The sequence below is a fragment of the Balaenoptera acutorostrata genome, chromosome 2, assembly GCF_949987535.1.
Source record: "Balaenoptera acutorostrata chromosome 2, mBalAcu1.1, whole genome shotgun sequence".
In the NCBI taxonomy this organism is placed as follows: domain Eukaryota; kingdom Metazoa; phylum Chordata; class Mammalia; order Artiodactyla; family Balaenopteridae; genus Balaenoptera; species Balaenoptera acutorostrata.
The window spans coordinates 59147904-59171502 of NC_080065.1; the positions used below are offsets into that span (position 1 = coordinate 59147904).

At 36.7% G+C, this 23599-nt stretch overlaps 1 protein-coding gene across 5 annotated transcripts in view; it reads left to right on the plus strand.

Moving 5' to 3' along the window:
- Positions 1-23599, plus strand: part of BDP1 (B double prime 1, subunit of RNA polymerase III transcription initiation factor IIIB) — an 88348-nt gene that overhangs the window by 5775 nt on the left and 58974 nt on the right. For all 5 annotated transcript variants that reach the window (XM_007175951.2, XM_057540100.1, XM_007175952.2 and 2 more), the window contains exons 4-11: positions 811-870; positions 3018-3146; positions 4846-4979; positions 5965-6059; positions 14517-14571; positions 17268-17411; positions 19578-19859; positions 20738-20885. In XM_007175951.2, coding sequence (XP_007176013.2) covers positions 811-870; positions 3018-3146; positions 4846-4979; positions 5965-6059; positions 14517-14571; positions 17268-17411; positions 19578-19859; positions 20738-20885 — 1047 coding nt within the window. The remainder of the gene's footprint in view (positions 1-810; positions 871-3017; positions 3147-4845; positions 4980-5964; positions 6060-14516; positions 14572-17267; positions 17412-19577; positions 19860-20737; positions 20886-23599) is intronic.

Genomic DNA, 23599 nt, shown 5'->3' on the forward strand with positions numbered 1-23599 from the left:
TTGATTGCTATGTTAGGTCTTTGTTTCTGTGCTAGGGCTTTCTCTAGTTGCGGCAAGTGGGGGCCACTCTTCATCGCGGTGCGCGGGCCTCTCACTATCGCGGCCTCTTGTTGCGGAGCACAGGCTCCAGACGCGCAGGCTCAGTAGTTGTGGCTCACGGGCCTAGTTGCTCCGCGGCATGTGGGATCTTCCCAGACCAGGGCTCGAACCCGTGTCCCCTGCATTAGCAGGCAGACTCTCAACCACTGCGCCACCAGGGAAGCCAGGGGTGATCTAATTTTTATATCCTACCTCCTCATTAAATACAGTGGCATTTGATTAACAAATCCTCCAAGAACAAAGCTTCTTTAATCAAAGTTAGCCTGGGGAGGCAGAGAGTTTATAATAAATCTCCTCACTGTGTTGTTGATGGTGTAGCAGGTGAATGTAGGAGTAATGGCATATTTTCAGTGTAGTCTTTTTCAGGCTCAGTACGTCTTTGGCTTAGTTAAGAGAAGAGCCAGAAACCTAGGTTTTGAGTTGTTTGACATCTAGGACTTGGAAACAAGCCACGTAGGTTGTTTCATGCCTTCACTGAGGAATTAGAGGGAAGAGTGTTCCCTACTTAGGGCCTAACAAATTGTTTATATTGATGACAAAAGTCTTTGACTGAAAAATTGAGTGTTGGACCACACCATCATTAATGGTAGTGTTATGGTATATCATAAAAAAAAATTGCAAGTTAAAATTATTTGCTTCTTCCTCAGATAGAATTGACAAAATGTAAATTGCTTATTTATTAAAAGGTATGTTTTGACTTGTGTTTAATAGTTCTTCACTGGAGCAAGAAAAGAAAACTGAAAAATCATTGACACCAGTCCAGACAAGAGAGTAAGCATCTCATCTGTTTTGAATATATTCTGTTATGGGTAAATTTTTAAGAAAAATGAAATCAAATGATGCCTCCTGTTTTAGTTAAATTACATGTGATAGGAATTTTTAAAGGGAATCACAAGAATAAAAGTTACTGCTTGATTTAAGTCAACATGAAAGCCTCACACTCCTTGTGTATTACATGTATAAATAGAGTTATGACTTTAAATTAAAGCTTTTAGAATTAAAAAGGGTTTTGTTTCAGAATAATAATATTCACATGGTACAAAATTCAAAAGGAACAAACGTGTACTGAGAAAAGTTTTCCAACTTTGTTTTTTTGCCGTCTAGTCCATCTTCCTGCAGGCCACAAATGTTACCACATTTTTAACGTATCTTTCTAGTTCTAGTCTATGTCTATCCAAGCAAACATAGTTTTTTTTCTATTTCCTTTTCTTTCCTTTCTCCTTTCCCCTTCCTTTTCTTTTCTTTTCTTTTTTTAAAAAAATTATTAGCACTTTTAATTATTATTTATTTATTTATTTTTTTGGCTGTGTTGGGTCTTCGTTTCTGTGTGAGGGCTTCCTCTAGTTGCGGCAAGCGGGGGCCGCTCTTCATCGCGGTGCGCGGGCCTCTTACTATCATGGCCTCTCTTGTTGCGGAGCACAGGCTCCAGACACGCAGGCTCAGTAGTTGTGGCTCACGGGCCTAGTTGTCCGGCAGCATGTGGGATCCTCCCAGACCAGGGCTCGAACCCGTGTCCCCTGCATTGGCAGGCAGATTCTCAACCACTGCGCCACCAGGGTTGGCCCCCTTTTTTTTTTTAAAGCATTTTGTATACACTGTCCTTCAGTAGGTATAGTTTTTTTTTTTTTTTTTTTTTAATTTTTATTTATTTATTTATTTATTTATTTTTGGCTGTGCTGGGTCTTTGGTTCGTGCGAGGGCTTTCTCCAGTTGCGGCAAGTGGGGGCCACTCTTCATCGCGGTGCGGGGACCGCTCTTCATCGCGGTGCGCGGGCCTTTCACTATCGCGGCCCCTCCCGTCGCGGGGCACAGGCTCCAGAAGCGCAGGCTCAGCAGCCGTGGCTCACGGGCCCAGCCGCTCCGCGGCATGTGGGATCCTCCCAGACCAGGGCTCGAACCCGTGTCTCCTGCATTAGCAGGCAGATTCTCAACCACTGCGCCACCAGGGAAGCCCAGTAGGTATAGTTTTGATGCCAGTTAGAGAGTCTCTTTTTGTGTACAAGCCTTCACTGTCATATATTAGTTTATTCCTAAGAAATCCCTCCAAGAGACCTCCTAGGAAGTTATTGTAGACTTGTAATTCAAGGTAGGGAATTGTGGAAAATTAGCAGAAACATTGGGATTTTCTGGTTGTTACTTCAAGTAACAATCATTAAGTAATGATTACTTTTTTTTTTTTTTTTTTGCCACACCATGTGGCTTTCCGGATCTTAGTTCCCCAATCAGGGATTGAACCCAGGCCACGGCAGTGAAAGCGCCAAGTCCTAACCACTGGACTGCCAGGGAATTCCCTGTAATGATTACTCTTTCTTAGAATCCACACTGTTTTAAAGCAGAACTCACAAGCTTCAGAAATAGGTTATGTTTTTACAGATTTATAGGTTATGTTTCTTTCAATAAGACCTTAAGGAGATAATGTAATTGAATGGAAAGTATATGGAATTTGGAGTCATTATTTGGAAAACTGTGTTTGGCTTCTTGGTCTGTTCTTATTGTTGTGTAATCTAGAGCAAAAGTAATTTATCTTCTCCAAGTTTCAAATGGGCGTGAAAAACTAACCCCCAAGGGTTGTTCTGAAGAGGTAATAACATGATCAGGAAACTAATACTGTAAGGGTTATTTTTGTTAATTCCATAATATCTGGATGGTTTACTCTTATACTCTATTGAGATAGAAAAGATGAACATTTATTTCTCTTTATTTCTCTTTAATAAAGACTCCTATTATATGCTACTAGATAAAATTTGAGAAAATCTTATAACCATGGCCTTAACAACACATAGTATTTTCAATTAGGTTACAGGGAAAGTGGGAAATAGCTAGAAGGTTGAAAGTGCAGTAATTTGTTTTAGAAGTTCATAATGTTCAGGGAATATTTCTCATAGCTGTATGAATTAACCTACCTTTACATTTGGTAGGCAAGAAGGTAAGAGTACCCCTGATGGTGAAGATAATGAAGAAATAGAAGAGGAGATGGATGATGGGCCATTGCTGGTTCCTCGAGTAAAAGTGGCAGAAGATGGTTCTATTATTTTGGATGAAGAAAGGTAAGTTAAAAAAGAGAGAGAGAGATAGATTGTGGTTTTATGAGAACAAATGAGCTTTGTCTAATGAGAGACATTGAGTTTCTGTATTTGTCACTGTCACTTAGACTCTAATGTTTATATTTGCATAATGGATGTTATAAATAGGAAGATGGATTACATTCATTTATAATTTTTAGAAATTTTTATAATGCTGTCCTTTATATGAGAAGGTGGTACTGCTGACCTGCCACCCACTAACCTACTACCATTGTTTTACTAATTTTACTGGTAATTGAGATGAGCTATTGAACTAATCACATGCTGTCCTCCACTGAGAATATATTTCGAAGATTGACTCAGCCTTGATGTCAATATTCAAGCTATGTATTATTATTATTTTTTTTTTTTTTTAAAGTTTTACTTGATTTTTATTTATTTATTTATTTATTTATTTATTTTTGGCTGTGTTGGGTCTTCGGTTCGTGCGAGGGCTTTCTCCAGTTGCGGCAAGCGGGGGCCACTCTTCATCGCGGTGCGGGGACCGCTCTTCATCGCGGTGCGCGGGCCTTTCTCTATCGCGGCCCCTCCCGTCGCGGGGCACAGGCTCCAGACGCGCAGGCTCAGCAATTGTGGCTCACGGGCCCAGCTGCTCCGTGGCATGTGGGATCTTCCCAGACCAGGGCTCGAACCCGTGTCCCCTGCATTAGCAGGCAGATTCTCAACCACTGCGCCACCAGGGAAGCCCCAAGCTATGTATTATTAACTAATACCATATTCTGGTGTGTGGTGTTAACTATTGAAAATACAATGAAACATAGGTTTAACATATTTTATGATTTTTAATTGACTTTCTGGCTTAATTTCTTAGTTACAACATTAAATTTCTCAAATTTGGCATTGTGGAATTTAGTTGTCTTTCCAATGTGTGTTTTTTAAAAAAAGAAGATAAGAGACTTCCCTGGTGGACCAGTGATTAAGACTCCGTGCTCCCAATGCAGGGGGCCCGGGTTCGATCCCTGGTCAGGGAACTAGATCCTGCATGCTGCAACTAAAAGATTCCTGCGTGCCGCAACTAAAGATCCCGCTCGAGGGTACGAAGATCCCGTGTGCTGCAACTAAGACCTGGTGCAGCCAAATAAATAAATATTTTAAAAAATAAAAAAAGAAATTAAATTAGTAAGGAAATAAAAAAGAGGGATGGAAAGTCTTCTGACAGTTTTATTAGTAATGAATTGTTTTATAGTATGTAAATTCTATGATAAACGTAAATGTAATACTATTAATGATAATTGTTTTTGTATATTGTTTCCACTATTTGGTGATGATGATTTTATTGGTAATTAAATTCTTAAAAGCATATTTAACTGCTTTGTGTGCAGGAATATAAAATGTAAATATAAAATGCTTATATTTTGCAATATCCCCTGTTGGGTATTGCATGATAAGATAATATATATTAAATATAGGGGACATGCAGAAGTCAGTAAAAAACAATTATTTAGGCGGCCCAAAGATATTTTGTAAATTTTATATTGCTGTTAAGGATTTTGAAAAAAAGTTGACATTTATTTTTGCTTCCTAGAGTGAAAATCTGCAGATTCTTGGAAAATATGCATACTTCAAATGTATATTATACTTCTGATATGACTTTGCCATGGTAAATTTCAAAACATAGCTATTAAAATCTCACTTACTATTTTTTTCCGTACTTGTTTTTCAGTTTAACTGTAGAAGTTTTAAGGACGAAAGGCCCCTGTGTTGTTGAGGAAAATGACCCCATATTTGAGCGTGGTTCTACAACTACATACTCCAGCTTTAGGAAAAACTATTACTCTAAACCATGGTCAAATAAAGGTAACTGATTTTCATTTTAAGTTGTGTAGATTATTTATTGGAAATAAGGTGAATTATTTTCTCGGTTTCTGAATTAAACCAGGTCTCCCCTAAGTAAAAAAAAAAAAGAAAAAATGTGAACTAGCAAATTTTTCTCTCTAGCTAATTTTATTGGCACCTTTCCCCTGCCCCCCACGATGGAACTGTATCTCTGACTTTATCTTAGAAATCTTTTGAGGAGTTAGCATTATGGTCATTTTGGCTGGAATATTCTTCTTTGTCAAATCCCTGTACAACAAATACCATTTTAATGAAAAATGAACAATATTTTTAATGCTCCTAATAAATGTTCTACCTCACTATTGTGTAATACAGTCTTAAATGATAAAAAGTACACAGAGAAGTATACATTACCTATTGCAAGCTGTTGCTTAGTACTTACTTTTATTATAAAAATAATACAGTTTGTTTTGGGAAAAAAATCAGACACAACAGAATAATACAGAATGAAAAGAAAGATTCCCTTCTTTGACTTCCCCAATCCTGTTCTCTTGAGGTTACTTCTATTAGCAGTTTCTTGTGTATTTTTCTAGCTACTTTCTTTCACATACTACTTAGAACGTCTTAGTTGCTTACGTAGCAGCAGTATTATACTGGTTATGACTGACAGTTTTCTTCAAGGCACTTGAGACCAGATAGGCAGAATGTCTTTTAAAAAGTCCAGCTGCTTTGGTTTGAACATGCAAATTTCTTAAACCATGTTTCTGTATAAAAGTTTAAAGGAGGTGTTTATAGATCCATGAGGTTCCTTGCAGTAAAATTGAGATATGTCTATGTACGTGTATGTAGAAATATTTCTATGATAAAAGATTTACTGGACATTAATAAAAAACTTAAGTACTGTCAAATTTATTTTTAACTCAAAATATATACTAAGGTAAGATTTTTTTCCTCTGAAATATTTAGAAGATTATTCTCAGTCTTTCTAAATCTTTTACTTTTACAGAAACAGATATGTTTTTTTTGGCCATCAGCATGGTAGGAACTGACTTTTCTATGATTGGACAGCTTTTTCCTCACAGAGCAAGGATAGAAATTAAGGTAAAGTAAACCCATTATGTTTGTTGATCGAAAAGAGACTAAAAATTACTATTTTTTTAACCTTTGGTTGAAATATCAGTCCATCCTTTTTCACTACTGTGTTTTTGGTACATCTGTCCTTCTTTATAGCTCAAAAAGTAATGTAGTATTTCTCAATTCTAAAATGAGTACAGGGCTTCCCTGGTGGCGCAGTGGTTAAGAATCCGCCTGCCAATGCAAGGGACACGGGTTCAAGCCCTGGCCTGGGAAGATCCCATATGCCGCGGAGCAGGTAAGCCCGTGTGCCACAACTACTGAGCCTGCGCTCTAGAGCCCACAAGCCACAACTACTGAGCCCACGTGCCTCAACTACTGAAGCCTGCATGCCTAGAGCCTGTGCTTCGCAACAAGAGAAGCCACTGCAATGAGAAGCTCGTGCACTGCAACGAAGAGTAGCCCCTGCTCACCACAACTAGAGAAAACCTGCATGCAGCAACGAAGACCCAACACAACCAAAAATAAAAGAAACAAATAAATAAATAAATTTTAAAAAATAATAAAATAAAATGAGTACAATCTCTTTAACCTCAGTATTATATTTTCTTATTTATATCTTCCTACTTCTAAAATGGATTTGAGGGAGTACCAATAAAGCCAGTGAAACTAAGATAAAAGAAGAGTTAGGTAATGAAAAGGGGAGATAAATGTACCAGAACTTTTGGGTTAAGGGTAGATTTTGAACACAAAATATATCTCTGAATTTCCTAGGAAGAGAACATGCTGAGTTATATAGTTCTCAATATCTGGTCTAACCATTGCTTTCCTAGGCCACCTTAACTTTGGGGGCAACCAGTGATACTATTTTTTTTTTTTTTCCAGTGATACTATTAACAACAGCAATGATGTTAATCAATTAGTGCTTTAATATGCCTAAAAGAATGATCTTTCTCTATCTTATAGTTCCTTTTGCTGAGAAATTTCATTACAAGTTTCCTGGGTTGGAGTGCATTTGAGTGCACACCATGTTGCTCTAGTGCATTTCTAATTCATAGTGAGATTTTTATCCAACCATGGGCTTTTTCTTTCATTAATTAAAGGGACCATTAAGAAAGATTTTTTTTTTTTTCTTGAACTAGACTAGGCATGGACTGATTTACTGGGAACCAGTGTACAGTGTAATAGTCATTCTATTTCTACAAAAGATGAGGCATTTTTTATATTCTTTATGTTCCTTTTCAAATGTTGATCTCTGATATAAGGAGAACAGAATGTTAAAGTTCTGTGAAGGCTAGAAGTTGATCGTATAGGGGAGCCCTCAGATGTGACTAACGATAAGTTTGTCAGTAGACTATTTCTTTTAGAAGCAGTTTAGACTCTTCCATTAAAAGTTTAGGGTGGTCCCAGCAGGTCTTTGGGCAAAGTATAGAAAAGTAAAAATGGTCTAGTGAATTACATCAATTTTCAGTTTTTTTAAAAAAAAATTATTTATTTTATGCATTTTATTTTTGGCTGTGTTGGGTCTTTGTTGCTGTGCGCGGGCTTTCTCTAGTTGCGGTGAGTGGGGGCTACTCTTCGTTGCGGTGCACAGGCTTCTCATTGTGGTGGCTTCTCTTGTTGTGGAGCACGGGCTCTAGGCGTGTGGGCTTCAGTAGTTGTGGAACGTGGGCTCAGTAGTTGTGGCTCACGGGTTTAGTTGCTCCGTGGCATTTGGGATCTTCCCGGACCAGGGCTCGAACCCATGTCCCCTGCGTTGGCAGGTGGATTCTTAACCACTGCACCACCAGGGAAGTCCTTGATTTTCAAATTTTGAACCAACCTTGTATTCCTGTGATAAATCCCAATTAGTTATACTGTATTCTTCTTTTTATATGTTGCTGATTTTTGTTATATTTTCTTGAGGACTTTTTGCATCTTTGTTCATGAGAGTATTGGTTCATAATTTTCTTTTAGTGTCTTTGTGTTTTTGGTACCAAGGTTATGGTGGTCATAGAAAATGAGTTGGAAAGTGTTCCCTCTTGTTATCTGAGAAAATTTGTTTAAGATTAGTATTATTCCTGCTTTTAATGTTTGATAGAATTTAGCAGTGAAACCATCTGGGCCTATGGTTTCCTTTGGAGGAAAGGTTTTGATTGTAAATGCAATTTCTTTAATACATATAGGGGTATTTATAGTTTCAGTTTCTTCTTGTGTCAGTTTAGATGCTAAGTTGTTGAATTTATGGGCATAAAAATTCATACTATTCACTTACCATTTTAACGTTTGTAGGATTTATAGTGATATATCTCACTGATTAATGATTTTTCTTTCTCTTTTTTTTTCCTTGTTTTGCTAAAGGTTTTTGACTTCCAAAACTCTTTTAATGAGCCAACTTTTAGCTATGTTAAGTTTTCAGTTGTTTGTGTGTTTTCATTGGTTTTTAAAAAACTCTTTAGCATTTCTTTCCTTCTTCAGGCATACCTCGTTTTATTGCATGTCACAGATACTGCGTTTTTTTTTACAAATTGAAGGTTTGTGGCAAACCATCTGCATTGTCAGATGATGGTTAGCATTTTTTAACAATAAAGTATTTTTTAATTAAGTATGTACATTGTTTTTTTTAGACATAATGCTACTGTACACTTAATAGACTACTTCACTGTAATGTAAACATAACTCTTGTGTGCACTGGGAAACCAAAAAAAAAAAAAAAACCTGTGTGACTTACTTTATTGCGATATTCACTTTATTGCAGTGGTCTGGAACTGAACCTGCAATATCCTCAAGGTATGCCTGTATTTACTTTGGGTTTAATTTTCTCTGTTCTTTTCTAGCTTCCTTAGATGAAAACTTAGAACATAGATTTTAAACCCTTCTTTTTTAATGTAGACATTTAAAGCTATACATTTTCATCTAAGCTATAGATGTATCCCATAATATTGATAGTGTTTTCATTATCATTCAGTTAAAAATATTTTCTAGTTGCCCTTATGATTTCTTTTTTTTTTTAATTTTTATTTATTTATTTATTTATTTTTGGCTTCATTGGGTCTTCGTTGCTGCATGTGGGCTTTCTCGAGTTGTGGTGAGCGGGGGCTACTCTTTGTTGCGGTGCGCCTGCTTCTCATTGCGGTGGCTTCTCTTGTTGCAGGGCACGGGCTCCAGACACGTGGGCTCAGTAGTTGTGGCGCATGGGCTTAGTTGCTCCACGGCATGTGGGATCTTCCCAGACCAGGGCTTGAACCCGTGTCCCCTGCATTGGCAGGTGGATTCTTAACCACTGAGCCACCAGGGAAGTCCTTCCCTTGTGATTTCTTCCTTGACATGTCAATTGTTTAGAAGTGTGTTTAATTTCCAACATTGGGACATTTCTAAATATCTTACTGTTATTGTTTTCTTTGACATTCTGAATGTCAAAGGACATAATCTGTAAGATTTCAATCTTTTTGAAATTTGTTGAGATTTATTTTAAAACCTATCATACTTGTGGGACTTCTCTGGCAGTCCAGTGGTTAAGATTCTGCACTTCCACTGCAGGGGGTGTGGGTTCGATCCCTGGTCGGGTTATAAGATCCCACGTGACGCACTGCATGGCCAAAAAAAAAAAAAAAGCCTATCATACTCTCACCTTGGTCAGTGTGCACTTGAAATGAATGTGTGTTCTGCAGTTGTTGGGTGTGGGATCATCTAGTTCTGTCAGTTACTGAGAGAAGAGTTGACACGTCTAACCACAATTGCAGATTTGTGTTTCTCTCTTTAGATTGATCCATTTTTTTTCCTTTCCTTTTCTTTTTTTTTTTTGGCACAGATCATTTATTTTTATTTATTTATTTTTTAAATTGAAGTATAGTTGATTTACAATGCTGTGCCAATCTTTGCTGTACAGCAGTGACTCAGTTATACACATAGAGACATTCTTTTTTTATATTCTTTTCCATTATGGTTTATTATCACAGGATATTGAATATAGATCCCTGTGCTATACAGTAGGACCTTGTTGTTTATCCATTCTAAATGTAATAGTTTGGATCTACCAACCCCAGACTCCTAGTCCATCCCTCTCCCCACCCTCCAACCCCCCAGGCAACCACAAGTCTGTTCTCTATGTCTATGAGTCTGTTTCTGTTTTGTAGATAGGTTCATTGTATCTACAGGAAATGTTCTTTGTATTCTTATGTTGCCCCTGATAAAAATAAAACAAAATGTCTGTTTTACATTTCTGTTAATAGCTTAGTTCATTTATGTTTAATGTGATAATTGATATGGCTGTGTTTAAGTCTACCATCTCACTATTTCCCATTCATTCCATCTGTTTTTTACTCATCTTTTCCTGCTTTATTTGGGGTTAATCAAATTTCTTTAGTATTATATTTTATTTCTATTGTACCTTTTTACCCTTTACATAATATCCTCTTAGAAGAAGAATTCTATTTACCTTCCATCCTTCATTCTATTACATGTTTTACTTCTACTTATAAACCCCACTACACATGAACTTATTTTAGCTTAGAGAATCTTTTGTTTTTAACAGAAATTTAGTAGATTAAAGAAACTACAGTTAACCCTTGAATAATGCAGGGATTAGGAGTGTCGATCCTCCTTGCAGTCAAAAATCTGAGTATAACTTACAGTTGGCCTTTCATATCTGTGATTCCTCTGTATCTGCAGTTATGTATCCATGGATTCACCCAAACTCGGATTGTGTAGTACTGTAGTATTTACTATTGAAAAAAATTCACGTATTTAAGTGAACCCACACAGTTCAAAGTTAGGTTGTTCAAGAGTCAACTGTAGTCTTTAATATTTAGCCACATGTTTACCATTTCTGATGCTTTTCACTCCTTGTAGTTCTGAATACCCTATCTGCTGTTGAAAAATTCTTTCAGCTTTCATTTTTCTGAAAGACTTTTTTTAGTCTCATTTTTGCTAGGTATACAAGTATGGTTGGATAGTTTTTCCTTTCAGTGCTTTTAAAATGTCATTCCATTGTCCACTGGCCTCCAGTGTTTCTGATGAAAATTCAGCCATCACTCATGTCATTCATGTCATGAATTGCTTTTCTTTTCTGTTTTTAAGGTTTTCTTTTTTTAAAATTTATTTTATTCAAGTATAGTTGATTTGCAATGTTGTGTTAATTTCTGCTGTACAGCAGAGTGATTCAGTTATACACATATATGAATTGCTTTTCTATGACTGCTTTCAAGATTTTTTCTTTAACTTTGGTGTTCAGCAGTTTGTTTATGATTTGCCCAAGAGTTGTTTTTTAAAAATGTTTTTTCTGCTTTGTTCCCTACTTCTGGTACTCCGCTTACCTGTGTTAGTTTGCATGACATTGTACTACAGATTACTAAAGCTCTGTCCATTTTTTTTCCCAGTCTTTTTTCTATATTTCAGTTTGGTTAGTTTCTGGTATCATGTTTATAAGTTCACTGATCCTGTCTTCTGCTATCTTCAGTCTGCTGTTAAGGCCATTCAGTGAATGTTTCATTTCTGATATTATACCTTTCATTTCTGTGATTTCACCTTGGTTATTTTTCTTAGTTTCCATTCCTCTGCTAAGATTTCTGTATCTGTTCATTCCATATTTTCCTTTAAATCCTTGAACATATAACAGGTGCTTTAACTTTCTCATCTGCTAATTTCAACATCTGGGTCATATTGGGATCTGTTTCTGTTGACTCTTTTTATTTCCTTGACTGTGCATCACATTTTCCTGTCTTTTCTCATGTCTTGTGGATTTTTTTTTTTTTTCAGTTGCATGCTGGACATTGTGGATATGTTGCACAGTGTCTGGATTATGTTTGTTTTTATTTTATATTTTTTTCCTTTAAAGAGTGTTTAGTTCTAGAAGGCGGTTAATATATTGCCAACTCTCCTTATTCTTCCCAAGGCTTGGTTTTAGGCTTTATTAAGACTGGTCCTTACTCTAGGTTTCTCATCTGAACTACAGAAAATAATTTGTGTTACTGTTTTCTAATTTTTTCTAAGGATGGTCATATTACACCATTCTAGGTGTACAGGAAAGAAGGTGATTCATTACATGTCGTATATCCCTTAGGACATTAGGGCTTAATTCTCATGCTAGAACCTCAGTTGAGAAAGGCTGCTCTAGGGTGTGATCCCTGTCTCTAAGTGGTGGTTGTTCTGGTGTCTGAGGTGAATGTTTGGATGTTAACAAAATCTTTCCATTCACGTGGGAAGAACCCTGTCATCTCACTATGTTACGTGACCTCTAGCATCTTCTTTTTGCTCCCATCCCTGTAGTAGCTGTTCTCCACTAGATCTTATGCTCTGGGCATATGGAACCCAGACCAACAGCCTATGGGATACTTCTACCAGGCTTGTGAGACTCCTCTTTAAATAGCTGTCTTCTCTGTAGAACCCTGCCCCTAAAGATTATCTACTTCCTCAGCTCAGTAGGATCTCTGTGCTGTTTGGCCGGCCTTTTTCTCTCTTTCATTGGTTAGGAAATTTAGCCCAGGCAGACAGCCAGGGTGAACGTTGGTATATCTTTTGTGTTTCCCTTCTCTCTGGGATTGTGGGATTGTAGTCTTGCTCTGCCTATTGTCCAGTGCTTGAAAATAGTTGATGCACTTATTTTGTTTGGTGTTAAAGTTATTTATTTTGGGTTGGATATGTGGAACAAGCTCGTTACCAGTTTTTGTCAGGGCCAGAGATGGAAATTATGGGATTTATTTTATAACTGTGGAATTTGGCCTACAATGGTTCCTGCCTATGAATTTTATGACTAATATCAGGGAATTCCCTGGTGGTCCAGTGGTTAGAACTCTGCGCTTTCACTGCTAGGGCCTGGATTTGATCCCTGGTCCGGGAACTAAGATCTCACAAGCTGTGTGGGGTGGCCAGAAAAAAAAAAAGACTAACATCAATACATTCTTCAAAAAAGTTTTAAATTGTTCTGGATTATATTCTCAATTAAGTAAAACATGATGTAGCAGTGTTTTAGAATTGAATAATGCCTAAAGCCTACTGGTATTTCTCTCAGGATGTTTAATTTAGTGATTGTAGTCTGTCACTTTTTATGTGACTTTAGTTATATGTGGACCTGACTTTTGTTAACTTTTGAGGAAATGTTTAAAGAATAATATGATCTTTTAAGGGAGAAAGATGATCTTCCTTGAAAACTTCTATATTACTTGGTAATAAGTTTTATGAAGAAAAATAAAGAATGGAATAGAGGGATAATCTGTAGATTGAAAGATGTTAGTCACATGAAGTTTTAAAAAAATAGGAAAGGCTAAACTATAGAGCTTAAGGATGTATGCTTGGATGATAAACAGTGAGTTAATGTAAGAAAGTGATCGCTTTAAGGTCAGGTTAGGACTTCCCTGGTGGCGCAGTGGTTAAGAATCCACCTGCCAATGCAGGGGACACAGGTTCGATCCCTGGTCTGGGAAGATGCCACATGCCGTGGAGCAAGTAAGCTTGTGTGCCACAACTACTGAGCCTGTGCTCTAGAGCCTGTGAGCCACAACTACTGAGCCCACGTGCCGCAACTACTGAAGCTGGAGTGCCTAGAGCCTGTGCTCCACAACAAGAGAAGCCACCACAAGGAGAAGCCTGTACACCGCAGCGAAGAGTAGCCCCTGCTCGCCGCAACTAGAGAAAGCCTGCGTGCAGCAACAAAGACCCAACACAGCCAATAAATAAATAAATTAATAAAAAAAAAGAAAAGGTTAGCGGGTAGTTTCTTTTGGAGGGAAGAAGGGGGCCGTGAAGAGGTTCTTTATTTTGTGTGATTTTTCTCTCTTTTTTTTCAATAAAACGATTTTTGTATTTTTAATAAAAGCTTTTAGACCACTGATCTATAGAAGGGAGAGATTGGCTGATCGTTCCCTCCTGCAGGGTGTGTTTGTGTATGTGTATGCCCTCAGACTTTCTAATGACCTTAGGATGCATTGAACCCTAAACCTTAGCCATCTCCATCTTAAAGGAGGTAATCTGGAGTGGAATTGGGAATGGGGCTCTTTGGTGCTCAGAAAAGCATGAGGAAATGTTCCTTAATATAAAGAAGTTTCTGAACATAAACTTGGCCTGCTTCAAAATTTTGCTTAGTTGTTTCTTTACAGTTTCCCCTCCATGCCATTAAAAACATATTAGAATAATAATGTAAGAGGTTTAACTTGATATGAATATACTAGTTTTTAAAGAGTTAATACTGGTTAGCTTAATTGATTACAGTTTGATCTGTTTCCATGCTAGTTGACTTTATTTTTTTTCTATCCTCTGTAAATCCAGTTTCCATTGCTAATTCATGTTATTGATCATAAGGAGGAGCACAGAGCTCAGTATAAATCTTTCATTTCTATTTTTTAAAAGCTAAGGGTTTAAGTAACTTGCCTATTAGCAAAGACGTGTTATTTATTAGAGAATCATATGTTATTATAAGAATTTTATTTTGATGCTTTTGATGCAGACATAATCTGCACTTGTTTAATGGGAGAAAATTACCAAAGGGTTTTTGTTTTGTTTTGTTAACAGAATAAATTTAAACGTGAAGAGAAAACAAATGGATGGAGAATAGACAAAGCATTCCGTAAGTATTAAGACCTCTTTCACAAAGGAATCATTTGGAGATTCTAAAAAATGACCAATGTTTTGTCTTTGGTTCCAGTGTGTTTTAGATTTGTTTTATCCCTATATTGTCACAGGAAGAGTAAGACTGGAAATTTTTCTCTTTAGCAGTTCAGGTCTGGCGGTTGATACAGATCTATAGGCAAGGGAATAGCTAAAACATCAAGAAGCAAGTAAGCAGAGTTCTGAGTCCAAGAAATTAGGGGGACTGAAGATAATATTTCTAAGTGCTCTTTATTCTGTGGGGAACTGTATTGAAGAAGAAGTTAATTGTTTCTGGAAGATATTACACTATAGATCATTCCTTACCTACTATGGTTAAGTCTGTCATTCAGTCAGTAATACAGACAACCTGCTGTGTGCTAGTCACTGTTGTAGGCATTGAGGATATCATGGTGAACAGGGCAGATGAGAATCCTGCTTTTAGAGCCTTAAGTCTAATTGGGTGGGGGAGGAATATAATTGGTAAGCAGGATAATTTCAGATAGTGATTAATTTCTAAGAAGAAAAAAGAGGGAGTTAGGGGGTGGGTGTTTAGATTGGGTATTAAGGGAAGTTCTGTCTGAAGAGGTGACTTTTTTAAAAAATAAATTTATTTATTTTATTTATTTTTGGCTGCATTGGGTCTTCGATGCTGCGCACGGGCTTTTCTCTAGTTGCGGCGAGCGGGGGCTACTCTTTGTTGCGGTGCGCGGGCATCTCACTGCGGTGGCTTCTCTTGTTGCGGAGCACGGGCTCTAGGCGCACGGGCTTCAGTAGTTGTGGCTTGCAGGCTCAGTAGTTGTGGCTCGTGGGCTCTAGAGCACAGGCTCAGTAGTTGTGGTGCACGGGCTTAGCTGCTCCGCAGCATGTGGGATCTTCCCAGGCCAGGGCTCGAACCCGTGTCCCCTGCATTGGCAGGCAGATTCTTAACCACTGTGCCACCAGGGAAGCCCCTGAAGAGGTGACGTTTGAATTTAGACCTGATTTGAAGAAATGATGTATACCTTTCAGCTTTTAACTAATAGCCTCATTAAAATGAACATTGTTTCTTTTTAAGTCCAGAGAACTACATCAAGGGATCTGTAAAGAAAAACAGAATTAAATGTACTATTTAAAGTAGTTCCTTTATTCTTTGTTTGGAACATAATTACCAACATTTCATGATTAATAAGTATATTCAATGTTCATTTGCCATAGTGCTAATCTTAGAAAAAAATTCTAAAGAGAGGTACTTAGATTGTATAGCATGTACATTTATTTTATGAGTAGACACAAAGGTAGATGAGTGGACCCTATACCTTACCAATGTGGTATTGAGTCCTCAGGAAAACCACTTCCAGGTATGGCTCCTGGAAGATCTGGAATATTTTAGTCCTCAACCCTCTCCGTTTTAGAGAAGTGGTCTTGAAACTTTTCGTTATGTTTAATGCATTATAATCAGAAGAGAGTCCATAAATCTATAAACAGTCTTTATGGGGTGTGGAACCATTGTTAAAACCATTATAATAGAACCTTTAAAATTCACTGTTTGCTGCTTTGTAGTGGAAATTGTTAAAACAAACAAACAAAAAAACCCAAATGGTGTTTTTTAGAACTTATATTTTTAATTCCTCTGAGAACTTTATGGATTATTTTAGTGCTGTGTTTTTCAGAATCACTTGTGTGGAAGGTCAGAACAGATAAAAAGCTGGGCCCACAATAAAATAGGGCTTTCAAGCATCTCAGGTTTGGGCTTAGTTTCCTGAGGCTAATTTATTTTGTTTTGGTATATACCTCTTTTTCTGAGGCCATCTTGTAATCATCTTGTAATCAAAACAATCTTGGAGCTTATGTATATAGAGCACCATTTTCCCTGTATTCATTTCTCTGTATTCACTGTATTTGTAGACATAGAGCTGAGGCAAGGATTGACTCCTGGAGTGGATTCATTCTGGTTTGTTCATAGATTACTCTTTCTGATACAATACTGTTAATAGGTATTTAGTGAGAGTCGTCCTGATCAATATTCATTTACTCTCCTCTTTGCTGATATTTGGAAGAGTAAGAGTTAATAGTGAAAGAGTTGTAATAAAGTGAGGACATAAAGTGGTGGATAGGCTTTTGAGGACTTCTTAATCATCCTAGCCTTTTAAAAAAGTATATTTATAATTATGGACAGTGCAATTTATAGTTTGAGTTTTGACAAAGAGTACACCTGTGTAACCACCACATAAAACAAGCCATGGAACATTTTCATCATTCCAGCGAGGCCACTTCTTTCCCTTTCTAGTCAATCTCCACTCCTAATCCTGACCCAGGCAACTACTATTTTCATTTGAATCATCATAGGTTAGTTTATCTTGTTCTAGAATGTCTTATTCATAGAATCATACAGTATATACTCTTTTGTGTTTGGCTTCTTTCACTCAGCATGTTTTTGAGATTCACCTATATTATTGCTTGTATCAGTAGTTCCTTCTTTTTATTTTTATTTTTTAAACTAATATAGTTTGTTCCTTTTTATTGCTCAGTGGTGTTCTGTTGTGTGACTGTACTATAGTGATTAGAGTTTTTTGTCCGTTCTGCTGCTAAGCCCATTCGCTTTTGATGTTATACTTAAGAAAAATTAAAACTTGAAAGTTCTTTTCCTTTTTTTAAAATAAAAACTTGAAGTTTCTTTTTTTTTTTTTTAAACAGAGGAAAAGCGCCCTTTTGACTTCGATTTTTTTGCTCATTTGCTTCAGAAAGTTCTTGCTGAAGAAGAGAAAAGAAAACAAAAATCTGTTAAAAATCAGACTTTAAAGGAGAAGAAGTCCTCTAAATCACGGAAAAATGTAAAAGGTATTTATTTAAAAGAAAGTGTGTTATTTTACTTAATAATAAAAGACTTGCAATATTGTCCCTCAAGTCTTAGGGTGTTCATATGTAGTTCAGGTAGTTGAGATCATCAGGACATCCGATTGGAGGGAATTGATTTTTCTTCAGTCTTCTAGTTATCTGCCCCCAAACAGCAGCTCCCTTTTAAATTTTATAATTGGATGGCTGGGCTATTTGACATCTTTCTTGCATCGAGGGTATAGTTGTAGCTAATTAAGGAGCATCAGAATATTGGGGTGTCATGTTTGGTTACTTATTATCATTTTTCTTTGTAAAACAAATCTGGCACAAAAGTCTAAAAAAAAAAAATGGAACTCTAATACTTTGGGCTTGTGACTCAACTGTATTGTTTGAGCACACCTTATTTCTGAGGGTTAACGTTGACTTGTACCAGGTAGGAAATTGTTTATATGTGGGTATTTCTATTTTTAGGCTTATATTTTCTTAACTATTTGAATTCTGATCTGAGGACAATGTTTAGCTATAATCACATAATTTAAAGAATCTTTGAACTACAGGGAACCTTATATATTAGTTATACATTCCAGCCCCTTTCCTTTTGTTTTAATAACCCAGAAATAACCTCAGAGATCCTAAGTCATTTTTTCCTAAGATCTCACAGTGTTAGTAGTGGTAGAGGCAGGACTCAAGCTAGGACTGTGAGAGCCTGTGTAAGGGGGACCCCAAGAGCACCCCCAGGTTCAATTATTTGCTAGGACTCACAGGATTCAGCATATAGTTGTACAGACAGCTGAGATTTATTACAATGAAAGTATACAGAGCAAAATTGGCAAAGGGAAAGGCACATAGGTCAAAGTCTAGGGAAAAGAAGTAAAGCTTCCAAGAGTCCTCTTCCAGTAGAGTCACACAGGATGTGCTTAATTCCCCAACAACAAGTAGGAATGAGGTATGTAAAAAGCTGTCTACCAGGGAAGCTTGTTAGAAAGTCAGCACCCAAGATTTTTATTAGAGGTTGGTCATGTAGACACCTTCTTCCTGGCATGTACCAGAATTCAAAACTCCCAAAAGGAAAGCATTTGTTCAGCATAAACCACATTGTTTGTTTAAACAATTTAGGTGTAGCGAGCCATTTTTGTCAGTTAGGCTGGTGGGAACTCTCCCCAAACCCACGTTTCCAGACACAGCCCAAGGGCCAACCTTTTAAGCAGGCCTTTCAAAGGAGAGCAGTGAGGCCTGCTTTGTTAACTCCTTCTGCACAGAGCCAATATAGAACTTCTTTTTCTAGAGCATAGTGCCCCTATCTTTTTAAAAGTAGTATTGATAACTGCAAAGTTATTTCATTCTTTAGTCATTTTTTTTACTTACATAGCCCTGGGAAATTAAAATAGATATATTAATCTATCACTAATCTTGTGGTTATTATGTTACAGTGATAGCATAAGTAACTCACTGTATCTTATTTAATGTGAGAACTTTTCAGGTACTTTGTTACAAGTCTCAGAATTTAAAAATTGCTGATTATTATTTTGATAAAGAATAAATCCAGCATATTTTCTTAGTTTTAAAATCTTGTTTTGACTTTTTTTGAATAAAAATAAATAACATTTTATTATTTTTGTTTTTTAAAATGTAATTCATTATTTTCATCTTTTGATACAGTTAACTATTAATATGCCTTCAAAAAAGACACTAGAAATTGTTTAAAAATACTTGTTAATAAGGTTGTTCATTGAAAAACAAAGGATACAGAAAATAAAGTACTTGAACTCTCTCTTGTACCCTGCCCTCAAAGTCTTTAGCTTTCTTAGGGATGATTGTTAGTAAACTCTTTTCTATGCTTATATATGTGTATGTGTCTTAGAGTATATGTAATTGTTTTTCTTAAAATAAAAGTGTGGTGATACTGTGTATTGTTCTGCAACTTGATTTTTTTTTAAGGCAACAATATTTTTTGAAATCTTTTACATGACTACATACAAACCTACCTCATTGTTATTTGCTGCATGGATTTCTATAGCATAAATGTATTATAACTTAGTCATTCTCTATTGGACAGTTTAGGTTGTCTTTAAATTTTCACTCAGACATCCTTAAGTATTTATCTTCTCCACCTTTAAGAATTTTTCTGTAGGTTGTTTTTATATTTATAACAATTTCTCTTACTTTAAGTGAAAAAAGTTGCCAGTGAAAGAGTGAATGATAATCCAGATGAGTCTGTGAGCACTAGAATTTCAGACACAGAAGGATCTCAAAAGGATGCTCAGACAGTTGAAGAAGAACAACAGTCTCTGACTTTATCAGGACAGGATTCAGAACAGAATGTATTAGAACAAGATATAAATCAAAAGAAAAGGAGAAGAAAGAATCAGGATGAAGGTAGTGAACAAGAGGTAAATCTTTCAGGAAATGCCACTGTTCAGCCAGGCTCTTCTAAAGGAGAAAAACACAAAAGTAAGTGTATTACGTATTTTAGTAGCCCCTATATTACTTGTGAAGACATGTACACTAATATGATGTATAACTTAACTACTTTTCTTCTGGATAGTAGCAACTAATAATGCTTGTTAATTGGTTCTGTATTCTCGGTACTGTGTTAAACCCTTTTACTTTTAATTTAAAGAAAAAACGTTTATTAAAAAAAGAGTGAAGTGGGGAGATTTTTCTCTCAAGTTTGTCTCTGAGATGTGTTACCTCCTATGTACTCACATTAACAATTATTCTAAGTCACGTGCATATAATTAAATGTGTATTGTGTCTGTTAATAAATCACAAGTTTTCATGTTCTGCCTCTACAGAGCACCTCTATGAACCCAAAATAAGTTGTTTAATTTGTATAAAAGGTACTAGAATAAGTATTCCTCTCATTTTTCTTTTTTAAAACTCCCTGGAATACAGACATTTTGACACTTGTGAGTCACTAGGGAATGAGAGCTAAGAGTTTAGGGAAGTCTCGGTCTCTTTCTTTAAGAGTTCACATATAGATTACTTAAAGCAGATAACCAAGTAAAGAGAGGAGAAAAAGATAGTAGCAGACCAGAACAACCTTTCTGTAGAATTTAAGTTTTATGTGGTTCAACTTCACCAATAAGATTTTAATAAGTGAATCCTGATAGATAGCATAGTGTGATTTATAAGCATCATAATACGCTCTTTGTGGCTTACTAGTAAAGACATTACATATAAAGCAGAAAAGCTCAACTTTTAAGAAATTGGACTTTGGGATAATTTCTTAATCATTACATTACAGTGTTATATGTAAATTCCTTTGTGCTTTAAATATATATGTTTTTGCTATCATTTTTATAATAATATGCATTTTGTATTAATAGATAAATGCCTGTCTTTAAGTCCTGAGATAAATGAAGATGAAAGCAATAAGGAACAAAAGCTTCCCTGTGTACAGAACACAGATGACATTGTGGGTCTATCCTCTAATGAAAAGGCTGAGAAAAGAACTGACCCTGCTCTTTCACCAAGGTATTTTATGTATCTTTACTCACTTTGTCTACATCTTCTATCAGTTACCAAAGGAGTGGGAAATCTCCACCTGTAATTGTGAATTTGCTTATTTCTCTTTTCAGTTCTATTTGTTTTTCTTCGTGTCTTTTGAAGCTCTTTTGTTAGGTGTGTACATATCTAGGATTGTTGTATCTTCTTGGTGAAATCACCCTTTTATCATTTGTGTGATATCATTCTGGTATTGCTCTCTGTTCTGATGATTGCTATGCCACTACAGCTTTCTTGTGGTTCATGTTTGCATGGGTTTATCATTTTCTGTAAAGAGATTCTCTTGATTTTTGGTTTTCAGCAATTTGAATGTGATGTATCCTGCTGAGGTTTTTTTGTTTGTTTGTTTGATTTTACTTGTGGTAAAAAACACATAACATGAGATCTGCTCTTCTTACGAGGTTTTAAAATGTACAGCATTGTTAACTATGGGCACATTGTTGTACAGCAAATCTCTAGAACGTTTTCATCTTGCATGACTGAAACTCTATATCTGTTGAACAGTAACTCTTTATTTCCTCCTTACCCCAGCCCCTGGTAACCACCCTTCTACTTTCTATGAGTTTGGTTACTTTAGATACTTCATGTAAGTGGAATCATAAATATTTATCCTTCTATGAGTGGCTTATTTCACCTAGCATGATGTTTTCAAAGTTCATCCATGTTGTAGCATATGAAGGATTTCCATTTTTATGGTCGAATAATATTCCATTGTAAATATATAGCACATTTTGTTTATTCATTTATCTGTCAATGGACATTTAGGTTGTTTCCATCTCTTGGCTATTATGAATAATGCTGCAATAAACATGGAACTGAAGATATTTCTTTGAGATCCTGTTTTCAGTTCTTCTGGATAAATACCCAGAAGGGAAATTGCTGGATCATATGATAATTCTGTTTTAAATTTTTTGGGGCTTCCCTGGTGGAGCAGTGGTTGAGAATCTGCCTGCCAATGCAGGGGACACGGGTTCAAGCCCTGGTCTGGGAAGATCCCACATGCCGCGGAGCAACTGTGCCCGTGAGCCACAACTACTGAGCCTGCGCGTCTGGAGCCTGTGCTCCGCAACAAGAGAGGCTGCGACAGTGAGAGGCCCGCGCACCGCGATGAAGAGTGGCCCCCGCTTGCCACAACTAGAGAAAGCCCTCGCACAGAAATGAAGACCCAACACAGCCAAAAAATAATAATAATAATAAATAAATAAATAAATAAAATAAAATTTAAAAAAACAGCAACATTGCTCTGAAAAAAAAAAAAAATTTTTTTTGAAGAGCCTCCATACTGTTTTTCATTGTGGCCGCATTTTACATTCCCACCCACAGTTCATAAGAATTCCAGTTTTTCCATACTCTTGCCAGCATTTATTATTTTCTGTTTTTCTAAAAAGTTAATATATATATTTTAATTAATACATATTTTTAATTACATATATATTTTTAAAAATTAATGTTAGTATAATATAACAGTTCCTAACAGGTGTGAGGTGATACCTCACTGTGGTTTTGATTTGCATTTCCCTGATGATTGTGATGTTGAGCATCTTCATTTTATTTTATTATTTATTTATTTATTTATTTATTTTTGGCTACGTTGGGTCTTCGTTGCTGCACGCGGGCTTTTTTTAGTTGCGGCGAGTGGGAGCTACTCTTCGTTGTGGTGCGCGGGCTTCTCATTGCAGTGGCTTCTTTTGTTGTAGAGCATGGGCCCTAGGCGCGTGGGCTTCAGTAGGTGCGGCACGCGGGCTCAGTAGTTGTGGCTCGCGGGCTCTAGAGCGCAGGCTCAGTAGTTGTGGCGCACGGGCTTAGTTGCTCCACGGCATGTGGGATCTTCCCAGACCAGGGCTCAAACTCGTGCCCCCTGCATTGGCAGGCAGATTCTTAACCACTGCGCCACCAGGGAAGTCCCTTGAGCATCTTTAAATGTTACTTGTTGGCCATTTGTATGTCTTCTGTGGAGAAATGTCTATTCAGTTCCTTTTCCAGTTTTTTAATTGAGTTATTTGTTTTTCTGTTACTGAGTTCTAGGAGTTCCTTTTATATTTTGGATATTAAGCCCTTATCCAGTATATGGTTTACAAATCTTTTCTCCCATTCCATAGGTTGCCTTTTGACTCTTGATTGTTTCCTTTGCTGTACAGAAGGTTTTTGGTTTGATATAGACCCACTTGTCTATTTTTACTTTTCCTGCCTGTGCCTTTTGTGTCATGTCCAAGAAATTATTACCAATACCAATCTTATGAAGCTTTCCCCCATGTTTTCCTTTAGGAATTTTATACTTTAAGGCGTTACCTTTAATGCGGTGGGCCTGGGTTCAATCCCTGGTTGGGGAACTAAGATCCTGCAAGCCACGTGGCATAGCTGAAAAAGAAAAAAATAAAAGGTGTTACCTTTAAATCTTTATTCCATTTTGAGTTGATTTTTGTGTATGGTATAAGATAAAGGTCCAGTTTCTCTTTTTTCGCATATGGATATCTAGCTTTCCCAACATCATTTGCTGAAGAGACTATCCTTTTCATACTGTGTAATTTTGGCACCCTGTCAAAGATCATTTGACTGTGTATGCATGGGTCTTTTCTGTTCCATTGGTCAGCATGTACCCTCTTCTGAAAATTTTGATGAAAGCCATTTATTCTCATGCAGAAAAATACCTATATGTACCTGTGCCAGTTTATTCATAAAATTCA